At 44.2% G+C, this 20,090-nt stretch overlaps 1 protein-coding gene across 1 annotated transcript; it reads right to left on the bottom strand.

Moving 5' to 3' along the window:
- On the bottom strand, positions 1 to 16,514 carry LOC138360052 (uncharacterized). The gene is made up of 4 exons (XM_069319987.1): positions 16,292 to 16,514; positions 13,547 to 13,650; positions 9,955 to 10,094; positions 1 to 790 (listed from the first exon to the last, which is right to left on the bottom strand). Exons 1-4 carry the CDS (start codon positions 16,512 to 16,514, stop codon positions 1 to 3), a joined length of 1,257 nt encoding a protein of 418 aa, XP_069176088.1.
- Positions 16,515 to 20,090: the final 3,576 nt, after the last annotated feature.

Raw genomic sequence — 20,090 nt, 5'->3', positions numbered from 1 at the left:
CTACTCATCATCTTCACTAGACCTCTTGTACTCATCTTCTTCACTAGACCTCTTGTACTCATCTTCTTCACTAGACCTCTTGTACTCATCTTCTTCACTAGACCTCTTGTACTCATCTTCTTCACTAGACCTCTTGTACTCATCATCTTCACTAGACCTCTTGTACTCATCTTCTTCACTAGACCTCTTGTACTCATCTTCTTCACTAGACCTCTTGTACTCATCATCTTCACTAGACCTCTTGTACTCATCATCTTCACTAGACCTCTTGTACTCATCTTCTTCACTAGACCTCTTGTACTCATCATCTTCACTAGACCTCTTGTACTCATCTTCTTCACTAGACCTCTTGTACTCATCTTCACTAGACCTCTTGTACTCATCTTCTTCACTAGACCTCTTGTACTCATCTTCTTCACTAGACCTCTTGTACTCATCTTCTTCGCTAGACCTCTTGTACTCATCTTCTTCACTAGACCTCTTGTACTCATCTTCTTCACTAGACCTCTTGTACTCATCTTCTTCACTAGACCTCTTGTACTCATCTTCTTCGCTAGACCTCTTGTACTCATCTTCTTCACTAGACCTCTTGTACTCATCTTCTTCACTAGACCTCTTGTACTCATCTTCTTCGCTAGACCTCTTGTACTCATCATCTTCACTAGACCTCTTGTACTCATCTTCACTAGACCTCTTGTACTCATCTTCTTCGCTAGACCTCTTGTACTCATCATCTTCACTAGACCTCTTGTACTCATCTTCTTCGCTAGACCTCTTGTACTCATATTCACTAGTTTTATTTATATAACAACAACTACAGTAGCGGGAGAGATAACAACAGTAGCGGGAGAGATAACAACAACAGTAGCAGGAGAGATAACAACTACAGTAGCGGGAGAGATAACAACTACAGTAGCGGGAGAGATAACAACTACAGTAGCGGGAGAGATAACAACTACAGTAGCGGGAGAGATAACAACTACAGTAGCGGGAGAAATAACAACTACAGTAGCGGGAGAGATAACAACTACAGTAGCGGGAGAGATAACAACAGTAGCGGGAGAAATAACAACAGTAGCAGGAGAAATAACTACAGTAGCAGGAGAGATAACAACTACAGTAGCAGGAGAGATAACAGTACTACTATTACCTTACCTTGAAGTTACCTTGAGATGATTTCGGGGCTTAGTGTCCCCGCGGCCCGGTCCTCGACCAGGCCTGTAGTAGGAGAATAATAATAATAATTAAACTGGTATTTCACCTGCTGCTGCTGCTGGTATGTTGTTCCAGTGGGTGTGTCTACTGTGTTGTTCCAGTGGGTGTGGCTACTGTGTTGTTCCAGTGGGTGTGGCTACTGTGTTGTTCCAGTGGGTGTGGCTACTGTGCTGTTCCAGTGGGTGTGGCTACTGTGTTGTTCCAGTGGGTGTGGCTACTGTGTTGTTCCAGTGGGTGTGGCTACTGTGTTGTTCCAGTGGGTGTGGCTACTGTGTTGTTCCAGTGGGTGTGTCTACTGTGTTGTTCCAGTGGGTGTGGCTACTGTGTTGTTCCAGTGGGTGTGGCTACTGTGTTGTTCCAGTGGGTGTGGCTACTGTGTTGTTCCAGTGGGTGTGGCTACTGTGCTGTTCCAGTGGGTGTGGCTACTGTGTTGTTCCAGTGGGTGTGGCTACTGTGCTGTTCCAGTGGGTGTGGCTACTGTGCTGTTCCAGTGGGTGTGGCTACTGTGCTGTTCCAGTGGGTGTGACTACTGTGTTGCTACAGTGGGTGTGGCTACTGTGTTGTTCCAGTGGGTGTGGCTACTGTGCTGTTCCAGTGGGTGTGGCTACTGTGTTGCTACAGTGGGTGTGGCTACCGTGTTGTTCCAGTGGGTGTGGCTACTGTGTTGTTCCAGTGGGTGTGGCTACTGTGTTGTTCCAGTGGGTGTGACTACTGTGTTGTTCCAGTGGGTGTGGCTACTGTGTTGTTCCAGTGGGTGTGGCTACTGTGTTGTTCCAGTGGGTGTGGCTACTGTGTTGTTCCAGTGGGTGTGGCTACTGTGTTGTTCCAGTGGGTGTGGCTACTGTGTTGTTCCAGTGGGTGTGGCTACTGTGTTGTTCCAGTGGGTGTGGCTACTGTGTTGTTCCAGTGGGTGTGACTACTGTGTTGTTCCAGTGGGTGTGGATACTGTGTTGTTCCAGTGGGTGTGGCTACTGTGTTGTTCCAGGTGTGGCTACTGTGTTGTTCCAGTGGGTGTGGCTACTGTGTTGTTCCAGTGGGTGTGACTACTGTGTTGTTCCAGTGGGTGTGGATACTGTGTTGTTCCAGTGGGTGTGGCTACTGTGTTGTTCCAGGTGTGGCTACTGTGTTGTTCCAGTGGGTGTGACTACTGTGTTGTTCCAGTGGGTGTGGCTACTGTGTTGTTCCAGTGGGTGTGGCTACTGTGTTGTTCCAGTGGGTGTGGCTACTGTGTTGTTCCAGTGGGTGTGGCTACTGTGTTGTTCCAGTGGGTGTGGCTACTGTGTTGTTCCAGTGGGTGTGGATACTGTGTTGTTCCAGTGGGTGTGACTACTGTGTTGTTCCAGTGGGTGTGGATACTGTGTTGTTCCAGTGGGTGTGGCTACTGTGTTGTTCCAGGTGTGGCTACTGTGTTGTTCCAGTGGGTGTGGATACTGTGTTGTTCCAGTGGGTGTGGCTACTGTGTTGTTCCAGTGGGTGTGGCTACTGTGTTGTTCCAGTGGGTGTGGCTACTGTGTTGTTCCAGTGGGTGTGGCTACTGTGTTGTTCCAGTGGGTGTGGCTACTGTGTTGTTCCAGTGGGTGTGGCTACTGTGTTGTTCCAGTGGGTGTGGCTACTGTGTTGTTCCAGTGGGTGTGGATACTGTGTTGTTCCAGTGGGTGTGGATACTGTGTTGTTCCAGTGGGTGTGGCTACTGTGTTGTTCCAGTGGGTGTGGCTACTGTGTTGTTCCAGTGGGTGTGGCTACTGTGTTGTTCCAGTGGGTGTGACTACTGTGTTGTTCCAGTGGGTGTGGATACTGTGTTGTTCCAGTGGGTGTGGATACTGTGCTGTTCCAGTGGGTGTGACTACTGTGTTGTTCCAGTGGGTGTGGCTACTGTGTTGTTCCAGTGGGTGTGGCTTCTGTGTTGTTCCAGTGGGTGTGGATACTGTGTTGTTCCAGTGGGTGTGGATACTGTGTTGTTCCAGTGGGTGTGGCTACTGTGTTGTTCCAGTGGGTGTGACTACTGTGTTGTTCCAGTGGGTGTGGCTACTGTGTTGTTCCAGTGGGTGTGGCTACTGTGTTGTTCCAGTGGGTGTGGCTACTGTGTTGTTCCAGTGGGTGTGGCAACTGTGTTGTTCCAGTGGGTGTGGCTACTGTGTTGTTCCAGTGGGTGTGGCTACTGTGTTGTTCCAGTGGGTGTGGCTACTGTGTTGTTCCACTGGGTGTGTCTACTGTGTTGTTCCAGTGGGTGTGGCTACTGTGTTGTTCCAGTGGGTGTGGCTACTGTGTTGTTCCAGTGGGTGTGGCTACTGTGTTCCAGTGGGTGTGGCTACTGTGTTCCAGTGGGTGTGACTACTGTGTTCCAGTGGGTGTGGCTACTGTGTTGTTCCAGTGGGTGTGGCTACTGTGTTGTTCCAGTGGGTGCGATTATTCACTCTCTCTGATAATACTGTTGACGGTGGTGGGGCGGGAGGAGGCCGGCGTGCAGGGCGCCGTGTTGACACAGTTGTTGTGATGCTAGGTGTAGTGAGGTGCGGTGTAGTGAGGTGTAGTGTAGTGAGGTGTAGTGTAGCGAGGTGTGGTGTAGTGTAGTGAGGTGTAGTGTAGTGAGGTGTGGTGTAGTGAGGTGTAGTGTAGTGAGGTGTGGTGTAGTGTAGCGAGGTGTGGTGTAGTGTGGCGAGGTGTGGTATAGTGTAGTGAGGTGTAGTGTAGTGTGGTGTAGTGTAGTGAGGTGTAGTGAGGTGAGGTGTAGTGAGGTGCGGTGTAGTGAGGTGTAGTGTAGTGTGGTGTAGTGAGATGTAGTGTAGTGAGGTGTAGTGAGGTGTAGTGTAGTGTGGTGTAGTGAGGTGTAGTGTAGTGAGGTGTAGTGTAGTGAGGTGTAGTGTAGTGTGGTGTAGTGAGGTGTAGTGTAGTGTAGTGTGGTGTAGTGAGGTGTAGTGTAGTGAGGTGTAGTGTAGTGTGGTGTAGTGAGGTGTAGTGTAGTTAAGTGTAGTGAGGTGAGGTGTAGTGAGGTGTGGTAACACTAGTTACACTACTAGTACTGAAGCTACCAGTAGGTAGTCCAGTACTAGTGTGGGTAGGCAACCTATCCTCCGGTTAAGATAATAGTTTTTGTAACTATGTGCACCATAGTACAAAGATTGACGTACTAAGCAACTAAATAGTAGTCTTTGGTATTGTTCAGTTATAGTCCGAAAAAATGAAGCTAAAAAAATCAACATCAATTCCTAGGCCTATTATAGCACACATATGTACTATATTAGGCCTGAGATATCGTGTGTTAGGCCGAGGAAAGTTAAGCTAGTTGAGTTTGTCTCTGCAACATAGAAAATCTTTTCTAGTTTGTCCAAATTCAGTAGTACCGATTTCTACTTTATAACTGTGTTATAGGTCGATATATGTACTATAGTCCTCGTCGTTACTATAAGGACTACTGAAACAGGAGGATGGGCTGGCGTGTAGTGAGGCTACATATGCCTCGCTACACCTAGTGAGGATGTGTGTAGTGAGGCTATGTTTAGTGAGGCTGTGTGTAGCATGGCTATGTGTAGTGAGGCTACACATGCCTCACTACACCTAATGAGGATATGTGTAGCAAGGCTATGTGTAGTGAGGTTACACATGCCTCACTACACCTAATGAGGATATGTGTAGCAAGGCTATGTGTAGTGAGGTTACACATAGCACCTAATGAGGATATGTGTAGTGAGGCTACACATAGCCTTACTGCACCTAATGAGGATATGTGTAGTGAGGTTACACATAGCCTTACTGCACCTAATGAGGATATGTGTAGCAAGGCTATGTGTAGTGAGGCTACACATAGCCTCACTACACCTAATGAGGATATGTGTAGCAAGGCTATGTATGTGTAGTGAGGTTACACATAGCCTTACTGCACCTAATGAGGATATGTGTAGCAAGGCTATGTGTAGTGAGGCTACACATAGCCTCACTACACCTAATGAGGATATGTGTAGCAAGGCTATGTGTAGTGAGGTTACACATAGCCTCACTACACCTAATGAGGATATGTGTAGCAAGGCTATGTGTAGTGAGGTTAGGTGTCATAGCGGACAATTACGTCCAGTGACCACACAGCACCAGCCATTAATGGCCCCGTGAGCAATGGGTGACCCTCTAGGCCACGCCCAGCGGGACCTAGGCCTTGTGATTCGTCCTTGAATGGTCGGAGGCGTAGTTAGGGGGCGTAGGGGCGGGGTTTCACAGCAAGTTTAGTGGGAGAACTTGCACAACTCAGTGTGTGTGTCGAGCAAGGTGTGGGACACCACACTATTAGGTTGACACCACACCATCAACAAATACCCTAATACCTATTAGGCTATTTTAGAATAGGGTATAATTGATTTTTATTAATAAATTCCATATTAAAGTTTCAGTTAACATTTCAGTGTATTTCGTTATGAGAGAATATATAAGATTCAGTTTACTTTGTCTTGGGCCTATTATCAGTGATTCTCTAAGCCATATAATAATTAATATCACAAAAATAACTATATAATTAATGCCATGTACTTGACTTTTCCTTCAAGGACCAAGGAGCTTACTTCACTAATTATGAAAACTGTAAATGTGGGGGTGGAGGCAGCAGCTGCCAGAACAGGTGCATCTTTATGCAACCCGTTCTCGCACTTGCTTATAGTCAATATTGGCTTATTTAATAAGTGCATATGTGACATACTAATTGACTGTAAATATTTTAGTTTACCTTAAAAAGCTTCATTGAAAACACCGACCTCACCTAACCTTCTTAGTATGTTAAGATAAGAATCTTATTGCTTCTTAATTACAATTATTACTTAACCTATACCGTTGATAGGTTAAGTAATAATTGTAAATAAGAAGCAATAAGATGCTTATCTTACCATACTAAGAAGGTTAGGTGAGGTCGGTGTTTTCTATGAAGCTTTTCAAGGTAAACTAAAATATTTACAGTCAATTAGTATGTCACATATGTACTTATTAAATAAGCCAATATTGACAGAAAGCAAGTGCGAGAACGGGTTGTTATCTAATTATTCCTTGGTATAATATTCTGACGGTAATACATAACGGTGTCTCACTCCTCCGTCTTGGCCCCGTCTTCCACTGACGGTGTGACATTAGATGCACATTCCACAGCGACTACAATGATTAGAAAAGCCGTTGATGAATGGGACTCACTAGTGAACATTCTGCACCTACATCCGCCACCAAGATAATGTTATTAAAACAAGACTAAAACCAGTGCACTTAAACAGAAGCGGAAAAGAAACAGGGAAAAGAGAGGAAACCCCACCTCCATTTAAAACTTTGACCCAAATATTAGAGTAACAATGTTATCCCAAATAACCGAACTCAATTACGGGCTCACCATAGTCCGTGCTACATACACATTTTGCTCTGTGTAGCTAAATCTAAAACAACCAAAAACGAGGGTAGTTAAGGAGCCAATAATGATGGTAGTTAAGGAGCCAATAATGAGGGTAGTTAAGGAGGTGCGGTATAAACTGTCATAAAGTGTAGGAGGAGCGGGAGGGGGGGGGAGGTGTGAAGAGAGAGGCTTGTGCTCTTATCTGTCTCTTATCTCTTGATGGCGGCCTCTCGCCCCTCTCATGTTAATTATTATTATTGGTGGTGCCATTACTGATAGCGGTGTTTATAACGCCGTCTCGCTATTATGTTAATGACAACTCCATGACTATAAGAAACTCAAATGTGTTTTTACTGCCTCGCCGCAAATACAACTTTTAGGTAGTTTATTCTTTGTATTTATTTTGTATCAGTTTGTTTTTTTTGTTTTATTTCAGTTTTTAATTGTTCATAAATGCAATTATTATTATATAATATCCAGGTGGTTATAAAGGTGGCATTGATTAACGTTGTGGGCGAGTGGGGGTCTAGGGTGGGTGTGAAGTGCCGCTACACACCAACTTATCATCCATATAACGGATGTGTCTGTCTGTCTCAGCGAGGCAACCCTACCAGATAAACACCACAATATAAAATATTTAATTAAGTTTTTCAAAGACGCTGCCAAATATATACACGTATGCACGCACCCACGCCCATACACACGCACTCACACATGCCCGCACGCACTCACACTCACATATCAGGGTCTTGCGGCCGAGTAGACAGCGCTCGGGGATGGTAGTCCTAAGGGTCTGAGTTTGTTTCCCGGCCGGACCAGAAATAAATGGGCAGTTTTTCCATCTGATGCACCTGTTCTTTTGAAGATGTCCACGGTTGTTCCGGCAATATTTCTTATGCTTGCTGGGAGGGTGTTGAACAACCGCGGACCTCTGATGTTTATACAGTGTTCTCTGATTGTGCCTATGGCACCTCTGCTCTTCACTGGTTCTATTCTGCATTTTCTTCCATATCGTTCACTCCAGTATGTTGTTATTTTACTGTGTAGATTTGGGACCTGGCCCTCCAGTATGCTATAAAATAATTTTATAAACATTTTAACAAAGAAAAATATTTTATAAAATTGTATAAAAAATAAAACATAAAATACTTAACGGGATTTGCAGAGTGGGAAAAGAAAAAATGTTTACAATGAATACAGTATTAATAGAATAAAAGGGCATGGATGGAAGTTTGAGAAACAGATGAGTCATTGAGATATTAAGTTTCTTTTATGGAAAGATTAGTGGGAAAATGGAATGAACTAAAGGAGCTGCAGGATGTAGAAATGAACTCCATTCATAATTTATAAAGTAGATATGATAGTGAAATTGGTAAGGATCGAATCCTTGTAGTGACAACCGACAGCTAGAAAACAGGGTCCAAGAGCTAAAGCTCGATTATGAAGGCAAAAATAGGTAAGGAAGAATAGGTGAGTACACATTAGTTATGCACTATGTATTTCCTCGAGCGATAGATTGTACTCACCTTGTTGTGCTAATGGGGGTTGAGCTTCGGCCCCTTGAGCTTAATGGGTATTATATATATATATATATATATATATATATATATATATATATATATATATATATATATATAGGCCATTAAGCCTAAGATAGTATATATTAGGCCTAGGATTGGTTTTATTTATTTACTCCTTGGATGTAATTTTCAATTTGTATTATGACATTTGGGCTAATTCAATTATCACAGCTGCCAGCAAACCATTCCAGGTTCTCCTGACAATCCCAGCCATTGAGGCGTTGCCAGAGAACATGACCTACAAAGTGAAAGTGCGACTCCTCAGAGTTTACAAGTGTTCAGAGCGCAAAATTGCAGCAGCCATTGACAAGGCATCATCAGTGGGACCAGTTGACGCCTTATACAAAGACATGAGGTCTGACCGCAGAAGCGGCAGGGGGCGGGGCAGCCAGCCCAAAGCCACGCCCAATCTGGCTGAGCGAGAATATTAGTAGAGAGAGGGGCGGGGGGTAGGAGTGAGCTAGGCTGCGACTGGACAATAATTGGCACAGGTGACGAACATTATCATATATATTTTCTTCGCAATATTTCTACATTTTCACTCAACATTTGTGTAAGTAAAATCATTTTTAAAGTATGCGTTAAGCTATAAGTGTTATGCACTGACTTAACAGTCAAAAGTTTGCCAAACACTTACATTCCTTTCTCCTCGACATTTTGAGGATTTTAATAGCAAATGATAATATTTACAACTATCAGATGCATCATGAGTAAAGATAGGGTTTCATGCCTGCTTAAAATTAAAGTCATAAAAAGGAAATGTTAGTTTATATTTCGACAGGTGAGAATTGAGGCACTTTAGCGCGACCTCTTGTGGAAGTGATTCACCGTCAGGTAGCGAACAGCTTCTCTATGCTTTACTTATTCCTTTTTATAGAGGTTATGGAAACTAGCCGGATGAATGAGTCATACGAAGCTGCTATAATGGTGGTAATGTGTATATGTCATGTCGCGTATAGTGTGTGTGGCTAGCCTATGAGACTGAGTTTAGCGAGGACTTAAATAAAGGCAAGAGGTAAATAAAGGTTAAGATGAAGAGGTTGGCAACGTGATAGTTAATGAGAAGGTTAAGTATGGCGGTGGGGAAGAGTCCGCTTGGTGGCAATAAGTGAGCCTCGACATACTTGAGGATATATCGCTCTCTGCTTTGTCTATCGGTCAGTCATATTCTCTTTTCTGGCAGATTGTAACTTGCTTAACTAAATGAATTGTGGCTTCAGCCCTGAGCCCATTATATGTCTCTCTAACTCTTTCAACTACCGCCCACAAGATGGGTATGGGGTGCATAATAAAAGCCCTAAACTAAAAACTGACATTTATACGCAATTTTCTTTTATCTGTTTACCAGTTTTGTTATCTTTCCCTTTCCTTCCACCTGATATGGTCGCTGCCTGCGAAGCCAAGGACCTTGCTAAGTATCTTTGCTAAAGATGTAAACACAAAGACATCTTATGAGGTCTGACCGCAGAAGCGGCAGGGGGCGGGGCAGCCAGCCACGCCCAGTCTGGCTGAGCGAGAATATTAGTACATCGAGGGGCGGGAGAGGGACAGGAGTGAGCTAGGCTGCGACTGGACAATACCTGGTACAGGGAAAAGGTTGGACAGAACACGTGAAGGGCAAGGGGAGAGAAGAGGCCTCGTTCAGACGCCAGAAAGGAAACATCAGCTGAGAATTGAGCACCAGGATCCCGACGATCGAGACTGACAAACCGCGTACGTTGTGAAAAGGCCACAGTGAACTGGACACTCCTTCTCTCTGGGTGCTCCTTAACAGGAATAGCAATATCTTATCTCCTACCTCGTTACCCGGACCATCGTAAACCCACGACCTTGCAGGGATTCACAACACTATCTGACTCAACCCACACATACACTCCTGGTGAACGTCTCTCGATGCCAAACTTATGTGGTTCAACTTCCGTAGCTGTTGAGGAGAGAGCGTCCTCCTAGGTAGCGAGGTTTGGGTCAAACCACGTATTATCACTTCCCCAGACTAACGAGAGCCGCCGGAATGAAGAATCGCCTCTCTGCTAATAAAATAAAGCACCGACGGACTATTGGGTGCCAACAGTCAAGCCTTGTGCCAGAGTGTAACTGACCCGCGGGCTTGCCACCCCCACCACCAGATGGCCGGCTCCTCCAGACACCACCCAGTTATTGCTCACTTAAATGTATCTAATTTATGGTGGAATGTATGCCATGTTTCGTATACATTTTCGAGCGGATGAAACATATTTCTAACTATTCTTTCTAAATATGGACGATACCGAAATAACGTCTATAGGCATCAGCCTCGATAGATTAGGTAGGCTGGTCTAGGTTAATACATTCATGGTTAAGTAAAGCACTCTAAATTAGACGCACTTCACATCGTGGGAAGAGGCTGGACATGTGACTGTTGATATAAGCTCCAACATCTGATAATTAAATACAATTATTGCAACGCTACAAGGGTCAATGTCGGGCTAAGTTCGTATGATTATAAACCGTTAGATTCTCCAACACCAGCTACCATTTCTATCATTCTACTCAGCCACTCCCTCTCACTCAGTTCACTCAACTACTTCTCACCCATCCACTCCCTCTCACCCAGCCACTCTCGCTCAGCCACTCCCATTCATTCAGCCACTCCTTTTCTCTCTTTCTCTCTCAGCCCTTGCCAGCTTGACGTTTTTTCTCGCCCAAGAAACGAGTTAGAACAACTATAACTTTCTCTTATGGCAAAAAGGCATTTGAATGGCTCCCACAATTTTCCCAGGAAGATATAACCCTACTGTTAGGTTGTGCGTCAGTCGTGTCTCTCTCTGGGAGATGTAAAGCCTACTGTTAGCTTGTGCGTCAGTTGTCTCTCTCTCTCTCTGGGAGATGTAAAGCCTACTGTTAGGTTGTGCGTCAGTTGTCTCTCTCTCTCTCTGGGAGATGTAAAGCCTACTGTTAGCTTATGCGTCAGTTGCGTCTCTCTCTGGGAGATGTAAAGCCTACTGTTAGGTTGTGCGTCAGTTGTGTCTCTCTGGGAGATGTAAAGCCTACTGTTAGGTTGTGCGTCAGTTGTGTCTCTCTCTGGGAGATGTAAAGCCTACTGTTAGGTTGTGCGTCAGTTGCGTCTCTCTCTGGGAGATGTAAAGCCTACTGTTAGGTTGTGCGTCAGTTGTTGGTGTGCAAGAACGGGCTGGTGCGTGGTCATTGTCTGGGCATCCCACGGAACATGGTAATTAGTATTCACTTGCTAAATAATTCTTTTGTGTGTTTATGAGTTATGTATAATATAAAAATAACTGTTGACTAAACTGCACATCAGAAGATGGAGAAACGACGACGTTTTTCTGCCCGTCCAAGACCATTATCAAGTCGTGTGTGAGCTGTGACTCTGAAAGATATAATATATTTTACTTTAGTAGATATTTATGAGTAGTTGGTGCAAGGAGACAATTATTTATTACTCAGAAGTATGAATCACACTTGCTGGGGCACCCTGGGTGCCCGGGTAGACCCCAGTTACACCATTTAAGTGTTGGGAGGCCCCAGATTGCAAATCAGAACAAACATTTTTGTAAATCAATATCCGATTATTATTACATGTTTAGGTTCATCCATATTTATGCAGGTAACGGAGACTATGTGAACGTTATATAGTGTGTCAATAACTAGATGATGCTAGAAATTAAAGGAAATTAAAGGGAGCCGGTCGGCCGAGCGGACAGCACGCTAGACTTATGATCCTGTGGTCCAGAGTTCGATCCCGGGCGCCGGGATCGATTATGATGCAATCATAAGGTTAGATTATGTAACATTCAATATTGGCTGATGCAACAGTAGGCTTTGAGTACATCACTTAAGAACCTCATGGCTGCATGATGTTATATCACATGATTTCAAATGATTGAGGTTTTACTGAAGAGTCATTAGAATGATTACATTAAATTTAGTATTTTGCCGACACATAAAATTTGAATTGCATCAATATCACTACACACTGAGTATAACATGACCATATAAGATGAGCTCTCTTCGATATAAATTCAGTCTTGTGTTACCCTTATACCACTGACAATTGTGTCTTATCCACATTATGCTAGAGCCCTGTTTATTATATTTTTGTTTGTGAATGTTTCATATAAATTTGAATTCCCTATAAGAACTTGTATTATTGCAACCCATTCTCCTGTTTAGATAGTAGTTTTTGTAATTATGTGCTCTATAGTACAAAGATTACCGTTCTAAACAATTAGATAGAACTTTGTACTGTATTGGATGGCATACTATAGTATAGGATGACATAGTATTGGATGGCATACTATAGTATAGGATGACATACTATAGTATAGGATGACATACTATAGTATAGGATGACATACTATAGTATAGGATGACATACTATAGTATAGGATGACATACTATAGTATAGGATGACATACTATAGTATAGGATGACATACTATAGTATAGGATGACATACTATAGTATAGGATGACATACTATAGTATAGGATGACATACTATAGTATAGGATGACATACTATAGTATAGGATGACATACTATAGTATAGGATGACATACAATAACACTCCAGTGGCTTCGTGGAGGCCACGGGAGCGTTATTGGCCCTCAGGTAACTTCAGGTAAACAGAAATTATTCTCAAGTTATAACGTTATTTGTATTATCAATCATAGATTTAAAATCTAAAAAGTGCATGCTGAGAACCTTTATTTTTTTAAGAATTTGTCTTTCTTTAAACGGAATGCTCGAGCACACTGAAATAGTTTTCGAATTCCACATTTCATTATCGTCATTAATACATTAACATAACCAAATGTAAATGAAACCTAACCTAACCAAACCTTAACCTAAAGTAACCTTAAGCTAACCTAGCCATGGATAGAGTAGATAATAGCACTAATTATGTAGTTGTTCCCAAACTATTCCTTGAGCGGATTTCCTCCCAGAGGACAGGTTGAGATATAATAGATGAAAAATAGGAGAGTCTACAGTAGACAACTGACGGTTAGAAAAGCGGGGTCCAAGAGCTAAACGCACGATACGGCAGGCATAAATAGTAAATACACACACTATTGATAAATACAAATAATTTCAATGCATTTTTAAGGGTACATTTTGTAGACAAATTTCACACATTCTTGTTATAAAGTTTTATCCATTAGTACTCAACCGTAACTGGTAAATGTGTTGGTTGATAAACACAGCGTGAAAGAAAATTAAATATAAACTCTCACAGGTCACTGTACTTCTTATATACCGTACCTCAGAAGTACAGCAATAACTGCGCTGCGTCACTTGTGCTGCGCGTCAACTTTCCGGCAAGTGCGCGCGGCACCAAAGAAAACGTACTATTATGTAAAAATAAGAGAAAACTCTGTCATCCCCAACTTCGATAACCTTACCGTGCGGTTGTCGGAGCGCCTTAATGAAGAATAGTGAATATAAGAGAAGGTCGATGAGCATCCTCTGTAGTGCGTGTGCACTATCTGGCGTGCATGTAGGTCATCTGTAGTGCATGCGTATGCACTGAAAAATGCGTGCATTTTACAGTGCATACGCATGATCCACACACGTGTGTGCGCAGTCTGTAAAGCGTGATATCTGTAGAACGTGCGTGCAGTCTACAATGCATGCGTACAGTGTGTATGTATGCATGCATTCAACCAAGCTGTAGTGCGTGCGTGCTGGCTGTAGTGAGGGAGGAGGTAGAGAGGAGAGGTGGTGAGGGAGGAGCCATAGAGGGGAAGGAGGAGCAAGGAGCCTCTCTACCATCATCTTCCACTCCAGATATCACTACGGAATCACCATAGCCCGTGCTACTTGCAACTGTTGTTCCCAGTAGCTGAATCTAAAACAACAACAACAATGCAGGTATTAACCCGTGACTCTGGCCATGAAAGGTGGCGCTGATCACCTTGTAAGAGTAACTTCCGTCTCTGCAATAAGAAGTATACAGTTCATTTACATAATGTACGTAATCAAGTTTTATACCGCAAGAATTGTGCAACATTCTTGACCCTTCATCAACGTTATATGTTAAGGAAACGTGTAAATGTACAACTGTAAAAGATCCCAGATTAAATTTTTCACGATAGCAAGTTCGGGGAATGAACTTTATTCTCGTTAAACTTGTATATAAAGCTTATTTTCCTTAACATAACATCTCAATAGAATATTGAACCATCCACTGACGTTTTATGTTAATGATTTACACATTCACTTACACATATATTTTGCATTAATTGCTATAGACGAGAGCGAAGTTGTCAGGTGACAGTAGACGATCACCCGGACACGGTTTTACTCGGGGGTCGAACCTCGCTACCAATATGATCAAACAGAATTTGCGAGGCAGTAGTGAGCACGCGCGACTGTTAAGAGTGCGTGTCACTCCTCCCTGCAGGACCGGTGCACCAGCTCACGCCAGTGTAGCCAAGCAGCTGCTGAACCCTAGCGGCCGTGTCAGGGGTGTGTGAGTGTTCTGGGGTTATCTTGAAGTTTTCTTGAGATGATTTCGGGGCTTTTTAGTGTCCCCCGCGGCCCGGTCCTCGACCAGGCCTCCACCCCCAGGAAGCAACCCGTGACAGCTGACTAACACCCAGGTACCCATTTTACTGCTAGGTAACAGGGGCATAGGGTGAAAGAAACTCTGCCCATTGTTTCTCGCCGGCGCCTGGGATCGAACCCAGGACCACAGGATCACAAGTCCAGCGTGCTGTCCGCTCGGCCGACCTGGTCCCCCGGGGTTGTTGTACCAGCTGTATTACAGTCAGGCAGTTTAGGAAATATCTGCAAAGTCTTATAGTCCGTGACTGGTTCCCGACTAGACGGTGTGAGAGCCGACACTGTGAGGAGGTCATGCTCGTCTCACCGACACACTCGACAACCTCGTCAAATGAAATTCGTTCGTCTTGTGCTGGTTTTGGGCGGCAGCTCACACACTCGGCGGCTGAGAGGTGTGCTCCACCAACCAATCTTGACGGGTTGGTTACTGTAGTGTTCAGTGTACGCCGCCGCAATACTGCCGATGAAGGTCAGTGTGGTGTCGGCTGACACCACACTGACGCTTGTCACTTACCTACTTGTACTCGCCTAGGAGGTGGGGTCCCTCGATTGTTTCAGGCGCGGGTTGGACATGTATATGAGTGGGATTGGCTGGTTATAGATAGGAGCTGCCTCGTATGGGCCAATAGGCCTTCTGCAGTTGCCTTTGTTATGTTCTTAGTTGTATTTGCGGGGATGAACGACGGTTCTTAGGTCCCGACTCTCAACTCTTAATCAACTGGGTTGTAGGTTCCAGAGTTTGTTGGGTTCTATCATATCTACATATAAAGCTGTGTATGGCATCTGCCTTCACCACGTCACTTCCTACTGCAGTACAAGTCTTATCTTTTGGTTAAGGTTTGGTTAGCTTAGGTTAGGTTACGTTTGGTTACATTAATACGGTGAATTATTGACGATAATATGAAATATGGAATTCGAAATCTATTTGAGTGTACCCGATAATTCTGTTTACAGAAGACCAAAATATTCAAAGGAAACTTTTCCGCATATACTTTTTATATTTTAAATCGCCGATTTATAATACAATAAAGTTATAAATTGAGAATATTCTCTGATTACAACAAAAGTTCACTTGCCAGTTTACATGTAGACTATTACTGGAGCCGTAATATGCTCTCAGACCATCACAAATATCTAGATAACTATCCCGGTGGTTATTCTTCTCATGGTAATGTATTATGTCTGAGGACGGGCTCTTTACAACATGCTGTAATCTAATATAATTATATAAAATATATCTACAAATAGATATCTAATTACTAGCTAAATGTGACTCACTTAATGCCTAAGATGTAAGTTTTTATTTAGATTGCTATACCTGTTTAGTCTCACCAACATGATTGGTATAAGTTGTTAGCAATAAAGTTTCTGGTAATGACAATGTCTACTTGCTAGTCTGTTACTGTGACTTGTGTAATTAATATATTGTTGTGTCTATGTAAACTTTCCAATGAAAGTTGAACTACTAATTTATGAGTCAAGTTTTTAATTGATTAATTTGTACACTATGTCGTCTAGAGGAGCAGCGGGTCGGGCGAGGTGTTGCGAGTGTACCCGGCCTACACTGTCTCTCAAGGTCTTACTCCAGACCACTTGAAGGTGCTGAGGGTGAGGTGTAGAGCCGTCGTCATGTGGAGAGTGAGGTGTAGAGCCGTCGTCATGTGGAGAGTGAGGTGTAGAGCCGTCGTCATGTGGAGAGTGAGGTGTAGAGCCGTCGTCATGTGGAGAGTGAGGTGTAGAGCCGTCGTCATGTGGAGAGTGAGGTGTAGAGCCTCGGACGCCGGACTCCAGGTTAGTGAGAGCCATTTTGATCAATTTTGATGTGTTCTTCTCTATACACCTCAAATTGAAAACAAGTTTAGGAATATTACCGATAAATATCAGTAAATAACTGTCAACTATAATTAAAGAGCGGCAGCGTCAAGAAACCGTGGTACTAAAGTGCCCTATCCTAACCTACCAGAGGGCCCACGAACAGAAAACCAGCCAGTGTCAATTTCGTGAGCCGCTTCCATATTCTTGTACGACAGTTTTTTGGCCTTAGCTGAAGTATACGTCAAAATGCGACGTGTTACTAGGAGGACTCACGGGTTGCTTACGTATCAATTAATGATCTAAAGTGTGTTCGCAGTTTTAGTGTCAGAGTAGTTAACATATGGAATGCTTTAGGAAGTGATGTGGTGGAGGCTGACTCTATATAGTTTCAAATGTAGATATGATAGAGCCCAACAGGCTCGGGAACCTGTACACCAGTTGATTTATGGTTGAGAGGCGGGACCAAAGAGTCGAAGCTCAACCCCCGCAAGCACAACTAGGTGAGTACTTTCTGACCCAGCTTTATGCTCTTTTGTTTATATTTTTGTTTACCTTAAAACGCGAGATGATTGTGAGTGTGTGGATGATTGTGAGTGTGTGGATGATTGTGAGTGTGTGGATGATTGTGAGTGTGTGGATGATTGTGAGTGTGTGGATGATTGTGAGTGTGTGGATGATTGTGAGTGTGTGGATGATTGTGAGTGTGTGGATGATTGTGAGTGTGTGGATGATTGTGAGTGTGTGGATGAGTGTGAGTGTGTGGATGATTGTGAGTGTGTGGATGATTGTGAGTGTGTGGATGATTGTGAGTGTGTGGATGATTGTGAGTGTGTGGATGATTGTGAGTGTGTGGATGATTGTGAGTGTGTGGATGAGTGTGAGTGTGTGGATGATTGTGAGTGTGTGGATGATTGTGAGTGTGTGGATGAGTGTGAGTGTGTGGATGATTGTGAGTGTGTGGATGAGTGTGAGTGTGTGGATGATTGTGAGTGTGTGGATGATTGTGAGTGTGTGGATGATTGTGAGTGTGTGGATGATTGTGAGTGTGTGGATGATTGTGAGTGTGTGGATGATTGTGAGTGTGTGGATGATTGTGAGTGTGTGGATGATTGTAAGTGTGTGGATGATTGTGAGTGTGTGGATGATTGTGAGTGTGTGGATGATTGTGAGTGTGTGGATGATTGTGAGTGTGTGGATGATTGTGAGTGTGTGGATGATTGTGAGTGTGTGGATGAGTGTGAGTGTGTGGATGATTGTGAGTGTGTGGATGATTGTGAGTGTGTGGATGAGTGTGAGTGTGTGGATGATTGTGAGTTTTGGATGATTGTGAGTGTGGATGATTGTGAGTGTGTGGATGATTGTGAGTGTGTGGATGATTGTGAGTGTGTGGATGAGTGTGAGTGTGTGGATGAGTGTGAGTGTGTGGATGAGTGTGAGTGTGTGGATGATTGTGAGTGTGTGGATGATTGTGAGTGTGTGGATGATTGTGAGTGTGTGGATGATTGTGAGTGCGTGGATGATTGTGAGTGTGTGGATGATTGTGAGTGTGGATGATTGTGAGTGTGTGGATGATTGTGAGTGTGTGGATGATTGTGAGTGTGTGGATGATTGTGAGTGTGTGGATGATTGTGAGTGTGTGGATGATTGTAAGTGCGTGGATGATTGTGAGTGCGTGGATGATTGTGAGTGTGTGGATGATTGTGAGTGTGTGGATGATTGTGAGTGTGGATGATTGTGAGTGTGTGGATGATTGTGAGTGTGGATGATTGTGAGTGTGGATGATTGTGAGTGTGTGGATGATTGTGAGTGTGTGGATGATTGTGAGTGTTTGGATGATTGTGAGTGTGTGGATGATTGTGAGTGTGTGGATGATTGTGAGTGTGTGGATGATTGTGAGTGTGTGGATGATTGTAAGTGTGTGGATGATTGTAAGTGCGTGGATGATTGTGAGTGCGTGGATGATTGTGAGTGTGTGGATGATTGTGAGTGTGTGGATGATTGTGAGTGTGTGGATGATTGTGAGTGTGTGGATGATTGTGAGTGTGTGGATGATTGTAAGTGTGTGGATGATTGTAAGTGCGTGGATGATTGTGAGTGCGTGGATGATTGTGAGTGTGTGGATGATTGTGAGTGTGTGGATGATTGTGAGTGTGTGGATGATTGTGAGTGTGTGGATGATTGTGAGTGTGTGGATGATTGTGAGTGTGTGGATGATTGTGAGTGTGTGGATGATTGTGTGTGGATGATTGTGAGTGTGTGGATGATTGTGAGTGTGTGGATGATTGTGAGTGTGTGGATGATTGTGAGTGTGTGGATGACTGTGAGTGTGTGGATGATTGTGAGTGTGTGGATGATTGTGAGTGTGTGGATGATTGTGAGTGTGTGGATGATTGTGAGTGTGTTGATGATTGTGAGTGTGTGGATGAGTGTGTGTGGATGATTGTGAGTGTGTGGATGAGTGTGAGTGTGTTGATGATTGTGAGTGTGTGGATGAGTGTGTGTGTGGATGAGTGTGAGTGTGTGGATGATTATGAGTGTGTGGATGATTGTGAGTGTGTGGATGATTGTGAGTGTGTGGATGATTATGAGTGTGTGGATGATTGTGAGTGTGTGGATGATTGTGAGTGTGGTGTGTTAGACGTTGAGGTGAAGAGGAGCATCAGGGCGAGATCCTCAATTGTGGGGAACGTTAGTGAAGTGAGCAGCGGTGTGGTGTGAACCTCTCCAACACTCCGGACTCTCAGTGGTAAGTGTTTTATTGGCAATAAATACAGCGATGAGGTAAGGGATCTGTTACTCCGGCTGAGGGAGGTCTAACACCTTGTTCTGGCGGTGTGTAATGTGCCAACGTGGCCTCCCAGCCATCCTCCCTACAGTCTACTCCAAGCCTCCTCTCCTCATCTACTCCAAGCATCCTCTCCTCATCTACTCCAACCTCTCTACTTCCTCATGATAAGTGACATCTGCACTCACGGGCGAGTTTTAGGAGCCCAGGCGGGGAGAGAACGCCCTCCAGGAGCCCGGGAGGGAAGAGAGCGCCCTCCAAGGGTCCAGTAGGGCGGAGAGAACACATGAAAACGCCCTCCAGGTGCCCAGTAGGGATGGGGGGGGGGGAGAACACGTGAGGGCTCAATAGTGACGGAGCACTTGCCGTAGCCGTGAAGCTGCCCCGTGACCCGGCGCGAGCGGTGTGACGGTGGTGGCGGCGGCGCAGAATGTTCCGGTGATGCTAGGTGAGGCCGCGGGTGCTGTGTCACGCAGCGTGTCACGCAGAGTGTCACGCAGCGTGTCAGCGTGATCTCATGGAAAGAGATCCATGACATGGCTGGTGGACTGTATACAGTAATGATTATTAGTTTATCATTCTAACTGCAAATCTCCAGCGCCATTATGTCCACTTCTCGAGGGTTGTCAAGTATCAATTCTCTGGCCTTTAGTCGTTCCTTCACCAGGATTACAACACCTCCACCTTTTCTAATTTATATGTTGCATCTCCAGACAGCATTGTCCCGCGGGAATACCACCTTATTTAAACTCTTATCCTCCAGTCTTGTCTCTGCTAGTGCG

The sequence above is a fragment of the Procambarus clarkii genome, chromosome 94, assembly GCF_040958095.1.
Source record: "Procambarus clarkii isolate CNS0578487 chromosome 94, FALCON_Pclarkii_2.0, whole genome shotgun sequence".
Classification (NCBI taxonomy): Eukaryota; Metazoa; Arthropoda; class Malacostraca; order Decapoda; family Cambaridae; genus Procambarus; species Procambarus clarkii.
The sequence above is the reverse complement of the archived record's forward strand: the minus strand, read 5'-3'. Positions and strand labels throughout refer to the sequence as shown.

What these genes read in the sequence shown, in the direction of transcription:
- LOC138360052 (XM_069319987.1), bottom strand. Translation starts at nt 16,514, where the DNA reads ATGGCTCTCACTAACCTGGAGTCCGGCGTCCGAGGCTCTACACCTCAC. An exon ending in GGCGCTCCGACAACCGCACG is followed by an intron (nt 10,095 to 13,546) that starts GTAAGGTTATCG and finishes CTCGCTACCTAG; the next exon opens with GAGGACGCTCTCTCCTCAAC. An exon ending in GTGGGTTTACGATGGTCCGG is followed by an intron (nt 791 to 9,954) that starts GTAACGAGGTAG and finishes AAATAAAACTAG; the next exon opens with TGAATATGAGTACAAGAGGT.